The sequence below is a fragment of the Salarias fasciatus genome, chromosome 12, assembly GCF_902148845.1.
Source record: "Salarias fasciatus chromosome 12, fSalaFa1.1, whole genome shotgun sequence".
Classification (NCBI taxonomy): Eukaryota; Metazoa; Chordata; class Actinopteri; order Blenniiformes; family Blenniidae; genus Salarias; species Salarias fasciatus.
The window spans coordinates 30336241-30354669 of NC_043756.1; the positions used below are offsets into that span (position 1 = coordinate 30336241).

The window sequence follows — 18429 nt, forward strand, 5'->3', positions numbered from 1 at the left end:
TAGTTAATGCAACACAGTGGCCTAAACGAGCAAATACTTAAAAAGGCTAAGGACAAATCACACTCAAGATCACTTACCGGTTTGATTGAGAGCTGAATAAAATTGCCAGAATGTTATGTGCATGAGTCATTAAAGGGATATGTTCTCAGATCAGACTCCCACGCAGACAATTTACTCTTACAGTTATTTATGTCCTGCACAATTTTCTTTTATGTAGAAATATTTTGATAATGGAAAGTCGTTACAGGATCGTTCTCGTATAAGAAGCAACCACATCGACAGATCTTCCAAGTATAAACAACATCTACGTATCGAGATTCCAACGTCAAACCAAAGCATGGTGCAGTGCATTTGTTTAACTTACAGGAGAGAATCTCATCTCACATTCATTCTAAGATGTATATTCAGGTAATTAGTGGAACCCGACGAAACAAGAAATACATCTGTTTCTGTTACTACAAATACTACAGACGATACTCGGGAAATGGTTTTACTGTTTCACAAAGATTTGAGAGCTGTTACTGAACTTCACTATTCACGTCATCTACAAATGTTTTATTACTCTACGAAATTAGGAAATGAGTTGTTTTATTTTTATATTTTTGAAAATACCAATCAGTTTAACTTTAAACAGTATGAAACAAACGCCCTAAAAATGTAAAAATACACAGGCGTATCAGTTACCCGGGAACACATAAAACCAATCTAACCCAACAACTTCAACACCGAATACATGCATATGTGCAGAAGAACTATTTACTACGGCCGTGGTGCGCGTGCGCTGTGGCAGCATTTCAGAAAAGTTCCATTTCAGGAGCCGTTCTCAGAAAGTTGTTTTCAGTGGCTCTCTGCACTGCTGTCGTCACCCAGAAGCTTTCTGCTCCAACAGAAAACATCATGTTAACGACGCCTTATTAGATGTTTGTTTTTGCCTCGTTTTAGCTGCTTTATCAGACGGTGATTTCTCCACAACGCTTCAGGCTCCAGATGCAGACGGAGCCTTCTGTCTGACTTCTGCATTCATTTTGACTGCAGGCAGACACTGAGCACAGGAAATGACCCAAACAGTAGTGAACTGGGTTTTGAATTAAGATAAAAAAAAATATGAATCTAGTTACTAGAGATAAGTCCTCTCACTTTTTTTTTTACATAATTCATATTTTTAAAGTTTCTTTAAAGAAGTTAGAAACCAGTGCCTTACCACGCTCAGATGATCCACTGACTGATATCTTGAATTTCAAACCCCTCTCTGAAAGTGTATAAGAATTTCATAAAAAATGCGTCAAGTAGCAAAAATCCTCAGACTCCTACCAAGTTTCATAATCCACTTAAACTCATCTTTGTGCTCCACTCAGTTTTTCTCAGCTGTGGCTGATGGATCACAAAACAGACCTCCTCCAAACACCTCCACAACTCAGCAGAATGCGCTTTAAATCTGTGCTGCAGAGGAAAATCATGAAAAAGAACAAAGAGTGTCCTGCTTTGCTTCACCATGAGTCTCCCACAGCTCGCTCCCATGCTTTTTGAACTCATAATTCATTGATTCACGCTCATATTAAAAGTCTCTTTTTTTTCTTCAGTATGAGCAGACTCATTGGCCCAGTTTTGGGGTCATATGTCACATCTCTTAAGCCGGCCACACACTACAGGATTTTTTCAATCTTCCCCGATTCAGACACCACACACTACACGACAGCAGAGGACAGATCGTACCCGATCTTCCTCTCCTGATCGTCTAGTGTGCGGTGTCACTCCGGAGCAGACCGCACATTTGCAGATTCTTCAGCCGAGAACCGGCTCCTCACTCCTCCAAATCTCACGTCGTCCGACGTGACTTTGTGCTGTTTCCCTTCATTGCTGTTTTTACATTCATCTCCACTTTCAATAATAAGTGGAGAACTCATTCGTTCCCTCAGTTCATTCATTCACATTGGTATCGCTCCTTCAGTGCAGACCCCCACCCGCCGTGCGCACGGAACACGGACTGTCAGCACCTTGTTAGAAAATTTAAATGTTCCAGTACAGAAGAGGGAAACATAGGTTCAGATCATTTTATTATAATTTACATTTAATAATAATTCAGCTTATTAGCTAATCTGTTTGTGTTTTTTTTTTTTTTTTTTTTTTTTACTTTTGAGTCCCGAGTGCAGCAGTAGAATAAAGTTATTAGCAGACCGTGTCAAATAAAAGCTACTTTTTTAAATCTTTTTTAAATCATTCTTTATGTCCACAGATTTGATAGTTTAAATCAGAGTAAAAATACGTTGATTAGGAAAGTTTCATTATAGTCCGCTCTGTCTCTGAGGGCACGGAATCAGTGGAAAGTTTTTTTTTGTCTTTTATTATTTTTTTCTTCCCCATTCTTCCGTGATGGTTAATAACGGAGATTAATTAAAACATTGGGATTATTGCAGGACTGGCGGAGATGCAGATATTAGATCGGAGTTTGGGTCTGAATGGAGGAAATACGGTTCATCCAGGAGCGACAGGATTAACCATCACTTTCTGTACAGCTGAGTTTAGAGCTCTGGCTTTTCTGTTTCACTGTCATATATAGTGAATATATTTCACAGACATATATTCATCCAGCTCTGACAGCTGCGGGGGGATTTTTTTTAATCAGCGGCACCTTGGTGAGACGGAGCTGTTCATCCAATCAGAGAGCTTTATTTCGAGGGTGTGGACAGCTCTACTCAGAGCTGATCGGCGCCTCTCGGAGCGCACCACACACTACAGGATTTGCGATCGGAAATATTGAACATGTTCATTATCTCCGATCTCCCCTTCCGACGCCTCCCGAGAGGCTCCGACCGGAAAAAATCTCTCGGAACAAACCGCACACTACACGAAGATCGGACCCGAACTCATTTGCATACTCCCGACAATCGGACCCTGTCGGCTTCGATCGGGAGGAGAGGATCGGGGCAAAATTCGGCCCGATTATCCTGTAGTGTGTGGAGGCCTTTAGTCGCCTCCTCTCTCAACTCATGCTTAAATGGCTCCAGTTCTGCCAAACGTGCACAAAACAAGATAACTGTCCCTTTTGGGAGCACAAAAGAACAAACCAAACAGACTGAATTTCACAATTTTTAATCTGCTTTTACTTTTTCTGCACAGGTTTTCGCACTGGAGCCCAAGCTTTGGTTTCCTTGATTTGAATACATTAACATTAACATCTAATCCCATATGCCAGTGGACATAATCAGCACACCACTGTTGGGCTGGTTCACTGGTTGGAGTCAGAGGTCAGAGGTCAGGGGAGGATGTGTCAATCTTTTTTCAGTTCTCCCCCCCCCCCCCCACTGGATACCAGGTCATTTTTAGGAAGCAGTGAAAGGATTTTATTGTGAACATGTCTGCTCTAAAGAGCAGCTCCAAGCTCTTTTCTCTTACCGTAAATCCTCTAACAATGACCTGTATTCCATTAAAAGCCCGTCTCCTTTGATGACCGGGTGCATCTTTGAAGAAAGCCTCCCAATATAAGCCTGTTTTTTTTTTCTTTTTCTCTGTGAAGCGCTACGGCGCTGTACTGACAGTAGTCTGTGCTACAGCGCCAGTCCTCCTGGTATGGCCACTGTGTGTATTACATACGTCCGGTAAAAATGGCGGAGGGACAGAAAACATTAAAGTCAATGTTGAGATTTAATTTTTTTTCACATTGATTGAAAAAATAAATGATCTCAGAACATTTTACTGGGTTCAAACTGACACAAAAGATCTTCCTGCTTTTTTTGAAAATTTTAAAATACAAGCCTCTCTCTTATACATGCCTCCTTCCATTAAAAGCCTGGTGCAGCTACAGTTGAGAGAAATAAAAGCTCTGGCTACTAGAAGAGGATTTTTTTCAAAATGTAAAAATAAAGTTGTGACATTGTTAAATGGCTAAGTTCGACATTCTACAGGATAACACTGCCCACACCTACAACAGAGGTATAATTTCTGTTTTGTCTGAGGTCTAATAAAAGCCCAGAACATAGTGAATCAATTGAATCCAGACTCAAGACTAATCCTGTTTACCAGGGATTGGGTAAAAAAGCAGCTTCTTATTCATCTGCTGTGCTCCACTGTAATTACCTTACAGCTAAATAACTACTTTATTCAAACAGAGTAGAGAAAGTCGATGATCTCAGGACATCGTTTTCAGCATTGAATTGAATTGAATCTACAATTTGAGCCTCAGAAGAGGAATCTGCTGTCCTCACACCAACCAGAAGTCAGCAGATTCTGAGTAATCTCTTCAGGGATTCATGAAAACAAATGTAGTGTATGATCTTTATAAAAGTATGTTGGATATTAAATGACATAAAATTTGCTGAAAATTTCCTACAGGACAAGGCTGAAGTTTATTTTGTCAATCCTAAAGGCTAAGACAGAGCACCATGTGTCAAAATCACTCGCACTATCTGTAAAATCTTTGATCAAGTAAAGAACCGGGGAGGGGATTGAACTATCACTCTGCTTTTATTTTGTTTTTACCATGTAAAGCACTTTGTGCTGCACTTTACTGAACAAAAAAGTGTTCAGTTTAATTGATTGCTGACTTTTAGGGTTTGTAAAATCTTAATAATATTCCACGACTTTCAGACTGCTTTATGCAGATTAATGACCCTGCACTCATCTCTGCTCTCCATAAACTCTGTCTCTAATACGAAAAGAAGATAATGAAGTAGTGGCAGCATGTCTGCTGTATACTCCTTTTGTGACGGAATAGGAGTAGAAAAGAAAAAACCTAACTTGGAGCGAGTTATTTAAAGGCTACAGTTTCACTGTTACACACACTTGCCACCAGCTACAGCAATGGTACCCTAATCATAAACAAATGGAAGGTTGCGTTACCATAGAAATGTAACATCGTTGCCATGGCACAGTGCTTGCTGGAGACAAAAAGACTATTTTTGTTCTCAAGGGGATGACTGCTGGCCAGCAGCAAACCTGAAGTTTCCTCCTGCCTCAAGACAATAACAACTGATGCTGTGTGATTTATTTTACTGCACGTCACTGGAAAAACATTGTTATTGGTTATGCTGGAGGGACTGGTGCGGAGTGTTCTCAGCAGCGGGCCTGGGCTGATTACGAACACACGCATTTGACAACAATGGTGGCAGCTGCCATGGAAGCAGCTCACACACCATTGGGAACAAATTGGGGTTCGATGTCTGGACCAAGCAGAGCCACAACAGCCCAACAACATGTAATGCTGCCTGGAACAATTGGGAGTCCAAGTAGACTTTTTTTTTTTTTTCCTTTTCGGTGTTTTAAACAGAATATAGTGTGACGGGTTTGTTCTACACTTTAGTAAGAAACAGATAAGCAGACTCAACAAATCTAAGGCTTCATTTACACGTTTTCACGTGAAAATGGAAAACTTTAGTTGCATTTTGGGGGTTTGTTTACAAAATGATGGTACTCGGAATCACTGAAAATACAACTTTTCAAAAATGCTCCAACTATGTGGAAAAGAGAGCAAATGAGTAAACTCTGCACAGGTGTACTGGAGCTTTAACCAATAGTTCTCCTGCACATGTGTGAGCAGATGATCAATAACACTGGCAGACGCCCAGACCACTATCTCCTGGAACTTGATGGTTTTAAAGTTCAGAGTCACCTGTAATAGCAATCCATCTTGTCCGTCTGTCCATACAAATGTACGCGTATTCACTGTTAGTCAAGCTTTGTTCTCTGCATCATGTGATTTCATTACAGAAACAACCACATCAACTCGATGACACAACATGCTCACCACATCGTTTTCAGCATTTTTGCTGTTTCAATGTAAACGGGCATCATTTTCGACATATAGCTGTGCAAGTGGGTATCTTTTCTGAAATTAAAACGCAAAAAAGATGTTTTCACTTTTAACATTGTCGTGCAAATGGCGCCAAAATAAACTTTCCAAATGAGCTCTTGTGTTTTCTGATTGAGTTGAGAAAGCACGTCGATAGAGTTCAAACAGAAGAAAAACAGGATGTGACAGACGTAGTGTACTATATTGACTGTTTTGTACATTTTTTTTAAGCAATCGTGATAAAAAATACCACCAGAAAACTTCTGTCATTGTTTTTACCAGTTCAAAGTGCAATGGTACAATGCTGAAACAACAGAAACTACAGCTTTTGACCCAGTTCTAAGACATACCAAGCAGCAATAAAATAAACGAAGCTGCAAATGTTTTGCCTTTTGTTTCTGCTTTGCAGCATTAGTAGAGGACTGCAAGTGAAAAACATTCCTTTAATTTCAAGATGTCTGATTCTATCAGATCAGCCACTTCTGAGAGGTGTGCCAAAATTGAACAGCTTTGAAGCTTAAGCAGGGAGAGTTTCATTCCAGAGAGAGGAGTGAACGATAACTTAAGATAGGAAGTCTGAATAAGAGGGTCATGTACTGAACAGGTCTTACCTGAAGTTTGCTTAGCAAGGAAGATGACTTGGGCTTGAACCTCCTTGAAAACTCACCATTTGATATAGCAAATCAAAAATGTTTTGTCCCAAATATAATCACAGCTGAATGAATAGAACCACAATAAACACAGAGGAGTCAACAGGAGGAGTGTGCAAACAAGGTGTGATTAAACCAGCCAACAGCAGCAGATGTGAACTTGTAGCAACCTTGATTAGAAATGTAATTTGCTTTTTGTGAAGGCCATATACTTTAGTAACACTGCAGCAACTGCAGGAAATGAAGGACTTCATCACAAAACATTGCATAAAGCATAGGCTTGGTGTGTCTTTCTACAAGAACAGAGCGTTCTTGTAGAAAGCAAAGCAGCTCAATATTAGTCACTGATCAATCACAATAAGCATGAACGTTCTGGGTATTCACACAGAGGACACCTCTTCCTTATACTGACAGTCAGGTCTAAATGACCAACTGGTGAAAGTACGCTTTCAGATCAAAATAGAATTCTTTCAATAACTCCAAATCTGTGTAAATTGCTGAGGCATGACTGGAAACTCAACCAACCCAAGGAGGAAAACAGGAAGAGAAAGTAGCATCACACAAAGTGTATCAGAGAGATTCAAAGAGAGAGAGAGAGAAACAGCAGTGTAAATGTCAATGTATATATATAAATCACATCAGCTGTGTGTGTGTGTGTGTGTGTGTGTGTGTGTGTGTGTGTGTGTGTGTGTGTGTGTGTGTGTGTGTGTGTGTGTGTGTGTGTGTGTGTAGAGTTGAAATGTTTGTGCATGTGAAAGAAGACAAAAGAGGGAAGATAAAGAAACCAGGTTTTCCTACCTCGAGTATTTGGACTCTCACTTTGTTGTACGCCTTCAGCCAACGGACTTTGGATGGAGAACAGGGTGGAAGGCCATCTTCAAAGAAACTGATCAAAAAGAACAAAATGTTTTTTGGTTAAAAATCAAAGAATGAATTAAACAAAACAGTGAACTCTTGACATCCACTCAACTATCAAACTTCACTCGTCAGAATGTGAAGTTGGTTACAAGCTGCCAACAAGCTGAAAAGAACTTATTCTTTGGTCTTCACAACACAAACACTGTTATTTCATACCAGGCTTTGGTTCTGTTGTCATCAAGGTCCAAGGTCGGTTTGGGAAGGATGACTGACGAGTCCTTCAAGTCTTTGTTGGAACCTGGCTCAGGCTCAGCATGAACCTCTTTCTCCACTTCTTCCTCATCCTCTTCCTCCTCCTCGGTCCAGTGAGACGGCGTACTGTTGAGCGGGGCAGGTTTGCAAGGAAGGCCGGATTCGGGTTGTCTGCGTTCTTCAGGCTCAGAGCTGAGCTGGGAGCTGACCGGGCTGAGGTTGCCTGACGAGTCGAAGTGACTGCTGTCTGGTGGACTGTACAGACATGAAATTATCATGTTAAAAAAAAATGCTGTCATGTTTTCAGAATGAATTTCTTGCAGGTACTACTAAAATGAGTATTCATATGACTCATTCTAAATCAATAATTTCATTTATTAAAACAACAGTTGGGAAAAATTAGGCAAGTCTTAAAGGAATGGGATGACAAGAAAATACAACAGAAGGCAGACGAGGCAAGTGCAAGGTTTTAGGATGAGGGATGACATTAAGTTTGACTATAAGGAAATCTATGGTCATGAAGTGAAGATCTAAAGCTGAAATAATGAGTATTCCCAGCATAGCACAGCATGTAATCTCAACGTCTCAGTCTCTATCAAATTTCGATATGAGTTGGCAACCCAAACTACCAATTTGCAACCATCAGTGAAAGAAGCACAACTGTGGCTGAATTCATTTGGAATGAACAACAGTAAACTGCCAAAACTCAAAAACCAACTGGATGCTTCATTAACTTTATTCCCAGAAATGTAATGTGTAGGGTCAACTTAAAACTCTGTACACATAAATCCATAATTTTTGGTGGAAACAGCTCACTCCTGTCGCATTTCATTAAGATCTAAACTAAAAGGTTACAGACACTGTGGAATTTTGCCTAACCTACCTGATAACAATCATAAATCATGAACTCAGAAGGAGTGAGTGGCTGCTGGAGGATTGAGACTCCTAATGAGGAAAGTAGCTCTTTGCATTAACAGCCATGATTTACATTGTGTTGGGTGTGGGCCAAATGACTTCTCACTGTTCCTCTCATTTCAGCGTTGGGCCTGATTTCGCAGTGTGCACTGCCACGTGGCCATAAATCTATCAGAGTCTGATTCACACAAATAAATTAGCTGAGGGCAGGAAGTAAGTCTGAGCACTGCAAAGGACAGAGAAAGGAGGGCTGGCTGACCACAAGACTAAGGAGTATCACTGTCTCCCATTGATTTATATTTTCCCCATTTTCCCCCAAAAATATATATATCAAAGAATCCCCTGTAGCAACTTGGAAAATAAAGAGAAAGTGCTGATTTAAACTGTCAATTTCTTCAATTATGTTCTCAATTACATTCCTCTTTTTTCCAGATCTCTTTAAAGGAGTGCTACCAATGTGTTTTGGCATTTTACAAGGACACAAAAACACAAAACAGGTCGAGGGTTAGGGTTAGTCTAATAATATATTTTAAAGGCGTGATATAAGGAATAATGGGAGATGAATACCAGGAAGGGAAGCTGGATGACATCTACATTAGTACGATAAATGAGCGCTTCCATTTATCCTACAGATTGTACTAGCCTTTTCGCAGCCTCCGTTGTCAATAGATCCTTTCCTTCATCTGTTTCCATAACTGCAGGTGGGATGTCAGCTTGGTCTGCTTCACTCTTTTCTAACTCACATTGGGTAATCGTTAACTGAGGCTTATCCAAGCCTTCTGTTAGAGAAACTGTGTTTGAGGGGAAGCCAGAATTTGGTGATTGGGTTAAAGTTTCACAGCTTCCAGTTTTTGAAGTTTCTGTTGGTCCTTCTGTATCACTGGCATCTGCACTTTCAGTGTCACCAGAACCTGGGGAGGGCTTGTCAGATTCTGGCTCATCAAATTCATCGGTAGGCTTTTGACTTTGAGGCTGTGGCTGAACTGTGACCACTGGAGGAGCAGGTTCAGGTTTTGGTGACTCAGAGTTTCCAAACATGGAACCAAGTTTCATGCCAAATACAGAAGAAGCAGGGGTTGTTTCTTCCTTTCCAACAGATTTATCTTCTTGGAAAATACCAGCTGAAAGACCTTTAAATCCAGAGAAAAGGCCACCATCTGTTTGCTGGGGTGTTTTTGAAGGAGTGGTTGAGAAAAGCGATCCAATAGAGGTGGCCTCAGCAGCTGCAGATATAAAGCCAAACATGTCTTTTGTTTCAGTAGCTGTGGCTGGTGGAGCTTTATCAGAGGCTGCAGTATTGGACACTTCTGATTGCTCGGTAGGCTGACTATCCTCTGCTTGTTTCTCAGAGAGAGGACTTTTCATAGTATCCTCAGTAAGAGAGTTTTCTTCTGCCACTGCTTTGTCTTTTCGTTCTGCCTCCTCCACTAACCCCTTTTCAGGGACCTCAGAGTCTTCAGCAGCTTTAACGTGCTCACCACTAGATATATCAGTATGATCTGTATTTGTCTTATCAGTGTTTTCAGAAGAGTCTTTATGTTCAGATTCTGCAGTAGATTGTTGGGATTCCTCAGGTCTTGTTGTCTCAGGTCCTTTGAAAATGCCTAATATGTCACTAGTCAGGGATTCTGGCGCAATGCTACTTGGAAGACCAAAAAATGAACTTTTCTGTTGTTGCTGTTGTTGCTGCTGAGGCTGTGGTTGACGAGGAGCAGGTGATGAGCCAAAAAGCGAACCAGGAGAACTTGAAAAAAATCCACCAATTGTTTGTGGCTTACTTGGCGCATTTGGAGTAGAAAACATTGACATAAAGCCAGAAAATGGGGCAGGTTCTGGGGGCTTTTGTGGTCTTGGTTGCCGTGGACCAGCCATTCTTGGCCCGGTCATTCTTGGACCTCCCATTCTTGGTGCTCCCATCCTTTGTCCTGGTGGGCAAGGTGGTCTGGCCATACCTGGCCTTGGCTGCTGTGGTAGAGGACCAGCTGGTGGTAGTGACTTGCTTTCAACAGGTTTCTCCTCTGATGTTGATGAGATCACTGTAATAGAACTTTCATCACTTTTGGCTGAATCAGCTGCAGGAACTTCACTTAAATCATGGCCTACTTTTGTCTCAGATTCTTTTGCAGTTTCATCAGCAGTGATTTTTGAGTCTTCTTCAGTAGATTTCTCGGATTCTGGAACTGCAGTAGCTGCACTCACTGGTAATTCTTCTGTAGCTTTGGGAATCATTTCTGCCACTGAATCACCTGCTACTCCAGGTGAATCTTTTGTAGATTCCCCTACTTCTGGAGTAGCAGAGTGACTATCAGCAACAACCTTTTCATGAGTTGTGTTTTCTGTATCACAGATTGTAGTTTGTGCTATATCGTCAACTACTGAAGACTCTTCGGATAATTTCTTAACAGCAACTGTTTGTTCTTCAATAATTTCTGAAGACGCGTCAGTTAATTTCTCAACCTCTTCTGAAACAGCTTGTTCTTGAATTGTAACTCCTAATGGTTCAACTGAAGATGTTTCCAAATCTGTAAGGGCAGAGTCTTTCTCATCAGACACTTTCACTTGTTCAATTGTATTTTCTTCCTCTGTCTTGCCATCAGCAGCTTCTTTCACATGGGCCACATCAACAACACTTTTGCATGTATTTTTCTCATTGTCATCTGTGCCACTCTCTGGGATGAGCGTAATGTCAGTTTGTTCCAATGTGCTCATCACAGAGACACCCCCTTCTTCACTTGACTTCTGAATTTCAAAGATTTTCATTTCCGGTTCGACCTTCTCCTTGCTATCTGCAGCATCTTGAATTTTTTTGTCCTCTTCTTGGAGGTTCAATTGTGTTTCATCGGCTAACTTTGGACCATGTTGCTCTTCCAGTGTTTCTTTTTCGAGCAGATTACTAGTCACATCTAATATGTCTGTTCTCGACACTTCAACTATCTCTGAAGCATTTCCGGAAGAAGAGCTAAGTATTTCAGCTGCAACACTGTCCACTTGTATTTGTGAATCTGTTTGATTTGTGGAATGTTCAGTAGCATTACTGGTGATGATTTGGGCTGAGTCTTGGCCTGTCTGCCCTACTTCGACCTCAGCCTTAATTGAAGAGGTAGAAAATGGCTCTGAAGGTGCATTTTCAATTAATTGACTATGATCCTTCTTTGCTTTCTCCGGACATGTTTGGGTATCTTGGGGCTTCACTTCATCTGAAGCAATTTCCTGTTTGGCATCAACAATCTTCTCTGGTTGTGTTTTAGTTTCCTCCAAGAAAGACATTCCAAATAGGCCAAATCCAGTATTGGATTTGTTTCCATCAGAATTTCCACCCAGTGAAAAGACAGAGGACACTTTAAAACCCCCCTCTGATTCAGGTAGTTTAGAAACTGCAGGATGTGTTTCTGTTGCTTGCTGAGTTTGTCCACCAAACATGGAAAACAATCCCTTTCCTGGAGTTTCTGAACTGATGGGTCCTGGTTGAGCTGCTCCCGGTGGACGCATCCTTGGTCCTGCTGGGGGTTGGGCACTAAGACCGCTAAACTTGGAAAACAAACCAGCACCAGGGGTTTCTTTGTTTGTAGTAGAACCTGGGAGGATTCCACCAAAAATAGAAGATCCACTGGAAGGTCCTCTTGGTGTAGGACCACTCCCAGGATGACCTCGTGGACTGGGTGGTTGCTGAGGTGCAGAAGACCCAAACATGGAAAACAGGCCTTTTCCTGGAGGTTCTTTAGGTGGAGGACCTCTAGGTCTTACACTCGCAACTGTTGGACCTCTTGGGGCAGCAGGTGGCTGGCTACTTGATCCACCAAACATAGAGAACAAGCCTTTTCCTAGGGGTTCTTGTGAAGCAGACTGAGGAGGTGCATCTTTAGGTCCAGGTGATGATGGGGTGTTTGACCCACCAAACATGGACAGTAATCCTGATCCAGGAGCGTCTTTAGTAGATGAGCCAGGAAGAATGCCACTGAGTATTGATAATCCAGTTTTAGGCTGTTCCGCCTCAGGCTCATCAACTTTTTTAGCAATGCTATCCTCCTTGGAGCCTGCACTTTCTTCTGTTGCTACAGCTACAGGACTGGGCTCAGTGGCAGATAAGCCGTCATCCCTTTCGATTTTGTCATTCGGGTGTTTGGCTTCTTCGGGTGTTTTCACGTCAGATGCTGAAGGTCCTTCTTTTACGGACAAGCTTTCAAACCTGTCAGCTTGATCAGGTAGTTGAATAGCTGAAGGTGCAATTTCTTTATTCTCATTTGGACTTTCAACAGTTTTAACATCTTCTGCTTCTCTCATCACTGAAGTTGAGCTTTCCAGCTGGCATGCTGGATCATCATCACTTTTAACCACTTCTTGTGGTGTAATATCAAGAGCGGAAGATCCTCCATCTTCTGAAGGCGATTCCAGTGGGGGCTCATGAGCCTCTTTCATATCTGACTTTACCTCTGATATAGCAGTCTCTGCATGTGGACCTTGGTCTGTTAGGCTTTGCTCTGAGTTTTGTTCATTGTCTTGTATTTTATCTGATGCCATCAGTGTTTGTTCCATCTCTGGCAAGGAGGATTTGACTTCTTCTGATTCAGTGGATGCCTCAATTGCACTGGGTTCTGTAATCTCTTCATCCTTAGATACAACAGGTTGGGAAATAGCCTCACCTGGTACAGAATCTTTACACTCTGGTAGTGGTACCTCAGTGGGAGTTGCATCTTCAGAAACACCAACCTCTGGGAGGACAGGTTTGCTACATTCAACAAGTTCATGTTCATTGCTGTCTTCTTCTGGTGAACTTGCTGCAGAAACAAAAATATGTGGCAGTCGGACGTAAGGCTGTGGCCCACCTATTCCAGCTTCTGTATAAGGACTTTCTCCTGGACTGTTAATGCCAATATAAATTGACCTTGGCTGAAGATTTTTTGACACGTTTGCTTCAGAAGAAATGTCCCCGATTACAGCGTTGATGGGTATAGACTCTGTTTGTTCAGTTTGGTTATTTTCCACTGAACTTTCAGTCACAGCAGTTGTGATGGACGAAGCGTCTTTGATATTCTCATGTGATGTAACATCTGATGTTTGTGAAGGCGCTGTCAAATTATCAACCGGCAATATTACTGTAGGAGATGCTCTTGTCTCTTTCAGTTCTTTTATCAAGTTGCCTTCATAAGTACACTGTGGTGTTTCATTGGAGGTAATTACTGAGTGTGGTCTAATCTCAATTGTCTGAGCATTAAAATCACTTACAACTGCATCTTGTCCACTGTGTTGTGATTCGGGACTGTATGATGATGCTGGAGCCAACTTTGTTGGGATGACTGCAGGGTATTCTTTGTATAGTTCATTTGACAAGGGAGCAGTTTGTTTGTTTTCAACAACCACAGGTCCAGATTGAGCAAAATACTCTGGTTTTGTAGCGGGACATTGAGGAAGGCTTCCTTGCTCAGAGGTGATGAGATCTTCATTTGACAGTTTCATTGCAGGATCAAATTGTGAGTGAGTTGAAGAAGGAGGAATCTGTGGGCTTATTTGCTGCATAACTTGGGTGGTGGTTCTTGCAGCATCAACAGCATGATGGCTAACAGGAGACAGCTGTGTTGGTGTGATTTGCATAGTGTGATGCACAGGTGTAGATATCGTCGGACTGTGCTGAGAGTGAACAGTAACTGGCAGCGTACTCACAGATGGCTGTGAATCCAAGGCACTGAATTTTGAAATCAGGCCTTTGACAGACGTGGACCCTGCTGGTTTCAGAGACACCTCTGGTCCGGCATAGGATTGGTTCTGAGAACTAGTAGTTATTGGTTTCCCAGTCACTGGCTCTTGTTTTGTGGTAGGTTGTAACGCAAGCATGCCAGAGGTACACAGAACTGGAGAAACTGTCCTTGAAGGTAACATTTGTTGGTGGTATTGCTGGGCAGTGACATGTTTTTGGCTTTCATCAAGTTGTTTTGAGAGATGAAGGGGCTGTTCAATTTGAGAGGCTGCAGTTACATTACTGTGCGTAGACTGTCTGTCTGAAGACTGTAATATGTGTGTCTTCTGAATTGTTGGAACAGACTGAGCATGTGCAGTCTGTGGAGTTGACCCAGACTGGAGTTCACGGTGCTGGGCTGTCAGAGGAGGTGAAGGCTGTGCAGTCATAACCACTTTACCACTTTCTAATACGTTCTCCTCAGTACTCCCATAGCTGTCCACAGTGGCCTGCTTAATGAGAATCTTCGGTCTTGAGTACATGCCAGGTTGAACATTTGTATCTTGTCTTTGCAATCTGAGAGGAGTCTGCTGAGAACTAGCAATGTATGATGTGGAGCCAGTATCCACACCAGGATGTTGGTAATGTTGATGTGAAATGAAATTCTGTGTTTGGATTGGAAGATTATTGCAAGTTGATCCAACTACTGGTCTACTACTGATCTGTTCAGATGCACTGTTAAATGACAAGATGGGCGATGGAGTATCCTGTGTTGTCGTGACACCAGCAGTCTGATAAGACTGTATCTGCCTTTGAACTGGCACCAAAGATGACACTGAAGTGTTCACTTGTACAGAGGGAAACTGTCCTCCCTCTTGTAATCTTAAATGTTCACCAGGCTGGGTGTTGCTATATTTATCAGTTGAATATCTCCTAAATCGCAATGACTCCAGATACTGGGAGTTTGTGGTATTGTCTCTGACCTCTTCAGCAGTGACGCCAGGTGTATGTTGCTGATACTGCCAGTTATTTTGAGACAGACGAGGGAGATTAGGAGAGGAAAGATCCTTTACGTCTTGCTGACTGACCTGACTTGTGGTTTTGTTTTGAAGCTCCACAGTTAGATCAACAACACCTACCCCTGTTTGCCTTTGTAATGGCCTTCCACTTTGTAATCTTTCAAACATTTCTTTCTTTGCTTTCACATTTGTGAAGTTCACTGGCTTGCCATCATTTGGTTCAATGTAACTGCTTGACAAATCGGCTGTATTTAGTCCATCTTTTCCTGAGAAATCAACTGGCCTCTGTGTGTCCTTGAAGGGCATCTTTGAAGCTGAAAATACTTCAGTAGAACGGTGGGTAGAAATATTTTTATGTAGGTTCTCAGTTGTATTGACTCCACCTAAAACTTTATTTCCTTTTGGAAATATAGGTTGATCCACAATGAGTGGTAGGCCGACAGAGCCATTCTTTGTGACAGCTGATTTGTTTCTCACCATCAGTGACACTATTGGATCAGATAAGCTTGGCACTGCCTCTGGTGGGCACTCTCTTGTTGACATGTCTAAAGTGTCTTTGACAGAGTTAGCTGGAGCTGTGGAGAGAGAATAGGAATGAGTAATGGACTGTGACACACCCCTTGTTTGAATTACACCAGAGTGCTGCACTTCCAAATTTGTGGGAAGAGGTTGATGGAGCACAGGGAGAGCCATTCTATCCAAAGTTTGGTGTTTTAGCAAAGGATCCTGAAGTTGGATTTTGTTTCTTGAGTCAAGTGATGTTGGCTCAACTACCAGTGGAATGCCAACAGAATCTTTTCTGGCAAGTACTCTTGCACTTGGTTTATTAACAAGTGAAATTGCTTGGTTTTGAGTAAAGGTGTTTTCAGGAAATATTTTTGCCTCTGTGGCTTGAGATGGCCTGGGTGACATATCCAGCACTGCAGCTGCATGAGCTTTTTTTGAAGTGTATGACTGCCGTGTTTGCACAGTAACTGACTGTGAAGGTGATGGACAGGGTTGAGAAAAGTCTGCTGGTTTCCTTTGCCAGGATTGCTGCTGATATAGAATGGATTGTTGCTGAAGCTTACCCTCAACCCCCTGGCCTGCGTTGGTTGGGGAACTGATCTTAAAGTTAGGAGAGTCAAGAGATGTTTCGGAACAGATATTGACAACCAGTGGCATACCAACAGAATCCTTTCGTGCAAGTTCACGAGCAGTTGGCTTGCCTCTCAGTAATGGTATAGCCTTGGTAAGACTGACATCTGTTGATTTTTGCTGATCCACCTCTTTCAGGTTGGAGCTATATTTGGAGGTCATATCAAGTGTGGCCTTTACTGAATTGGCTGGAGCCGTGACATGCTGAGGGGGTCTTCCCATTTCTAGGAATTCAGTAGACTGCATTAGAAGAGACTGCTGTCTTGGGAGTGGCACTTTATACTTAGGAGTTTCTTCTCTGCTTGCAGAATATTTTAGCTGATTAGAAGAAACATGTTCCTCAACTGGTAGTGTCTGCACCTGAGGCTGTGGAATTTCAGCTTTAAATGACAAATCAACTGATTCCTGATGTCTCACATTTACGTCAGTCTCAATTGGAGGTACTGGTTTTCGTTTTGTTAAAGGCAGTGCCTCAAAGACAGGATCATTTAATTGTGCATCAGTTTGTTGAATTTTCTGGGTTGTCTGCTTGGCAGACATATCTAATACACTTTTAACAGAATTTGCTGGAGCAGTGGTCCTGTCACACTGCTGACCTTTTCCACTGGCTTGACAGGAAGACAGGGTCACCAACATTCTCTGTCTAGAACCAAATGTCAATGCTGGTGGGCTTTCCTGTATCTGCATGTCGGATGAGCAATTCAGCTGCTGTCCTTGACTGCCAATGTGTTTACTCATAGCAGGGCTTAATTGTGGTGAGGCAAGTACAGGTTTTATTGGCTCCATCTTTGCGCCATCTCTGAGCCCTTCAACAAGACTGGGTGTTTGGGTGGAAACGGAAGTTGTTTTTGGTCTCACTGTCACATTAATGCATGAAGAATTGGATTTCTGATCAGGGATGTTAAACTGTTTGGGTGAAACATGTGCTGCTTCTTTGCCAGGGATTCTATATTCAGTTGGATTTGTTCCAGTCGTTACAGAAACACGGTGGGAGTCTGGTGACCTTGGTGAAGACATAGGAGAAGCCACAGGGCTAATTTTAATTTCAGGTGTGGAAAGTCTTCGATCTGATTTGTTTTGTAGATCAACTGAGAGAGGTTTGGTCTGGCATACTGCTTCAGATATTGTGTTAGTGGTTGGATGGACTAGAGTGGGCCATTCAACTTCATCTTCCTCAGCTTGTCTGGTCAGATCCATAACAATGGTACCCTTGTCAATTAAGTCTGTATTCTCCGTGTTATCATTTTGCTGTTTCTCTTTAAATCTTTTCAATTTGTACTTAGTAAAATCAACAATTTCATTTTCTTGTGTAGAATTTACCTTCACATCTGTTGTAGCTTTTTGTTTGACATCCTTATGTTTCTCCACTGCGGGTGAAAAATCTAAAACTTTGTTGCTTAATTGAGAACCAATGGGAGAAGCAAATGATTTCTGATTTTTGTTGTAAAGGTAGGCTTCACTATATGAAGCTGAATTGTCATTTAATATATGCAACTGCGGGGAATTTTCCTTTGACGAAGTTTTTACATGTTTTTGGGGTGGAGATGGTGCTTGGTCCACTGCTGAAGCACTTGTGTTGCTTATTTCACTAATCACTGTGGCTGCGGCCCTATTTGCCTGAGGTAGTAGTCTGGGTTTTTCTGCCTGAGATGGCTGCCTCGCAAGCAAGGGTCTGGATGAAGAAGCAGAAGGCACGGTTGAAGTAGATGCTGTGGATGAACTAACAGAGGTTGCAGATGCTGATATTGTTGGATGAGTATGTCCTGCACTGACAGTTGGTGGTGTAGGTAATTTTCTTCCTGACTGTATAGGTCCTGGTATTTTTGAAGCTGGCATGTTGTCGGGAAGAATTTTTGAAGCCTCTGGAGACTTGCTAGACACTGATGTTGATGTAGCCGGTGTCGTTTTCATTGTTTCAGCATTATTTGTGTTAGGTTTGGACAAATTCCCACTGATAACTCCATGAGCTGAACGTACAGAGCTGGATTTTTCCTTTGGTTGGTCTACTGCTGCATCTACATGTGCAACTCTGATTTCAGGAATTGGGTGGCGTATACTTGGGGAAATTTGTGCAGAATAGCGCCTTGGAGGTGCAGATGAATTTGCGATGGTATCGGTCAATACCTGATTCTTCCAGTATGG

At 42.0% G+C, this 18429-nt stretch overlaps 1 protein-coding gene across 2 annotated transcripts in view; it reads right to left on the reverse strand.

Moving 5' to 3' along the window:
* The window catches only part of LOC115397842 (protein unc-13 homolog B-like), a 169046-nt gene that overhangs the window by 104351 nt on the left and 46266 nt on the right, over window positions 1-18429 (reverse strand). For both annotated transcript variants that reach the window (XM_030104323.1, XM_030104322.1), the window contains exons 10-11: window positions 7510-7800; window positions 7234-7321 (exon numbers count right to left, since the gene is read on the reverse strand). In XM_030104323.1, the coding sequence (XP_029960183.1) occupies window positions 7234-7321; window positions 7510-7800 (379 nt within the window). The remainder of the gene's footprint in view (window positions 1-7233; window positions 7322-7509; window positions 7801-18429) is intronic.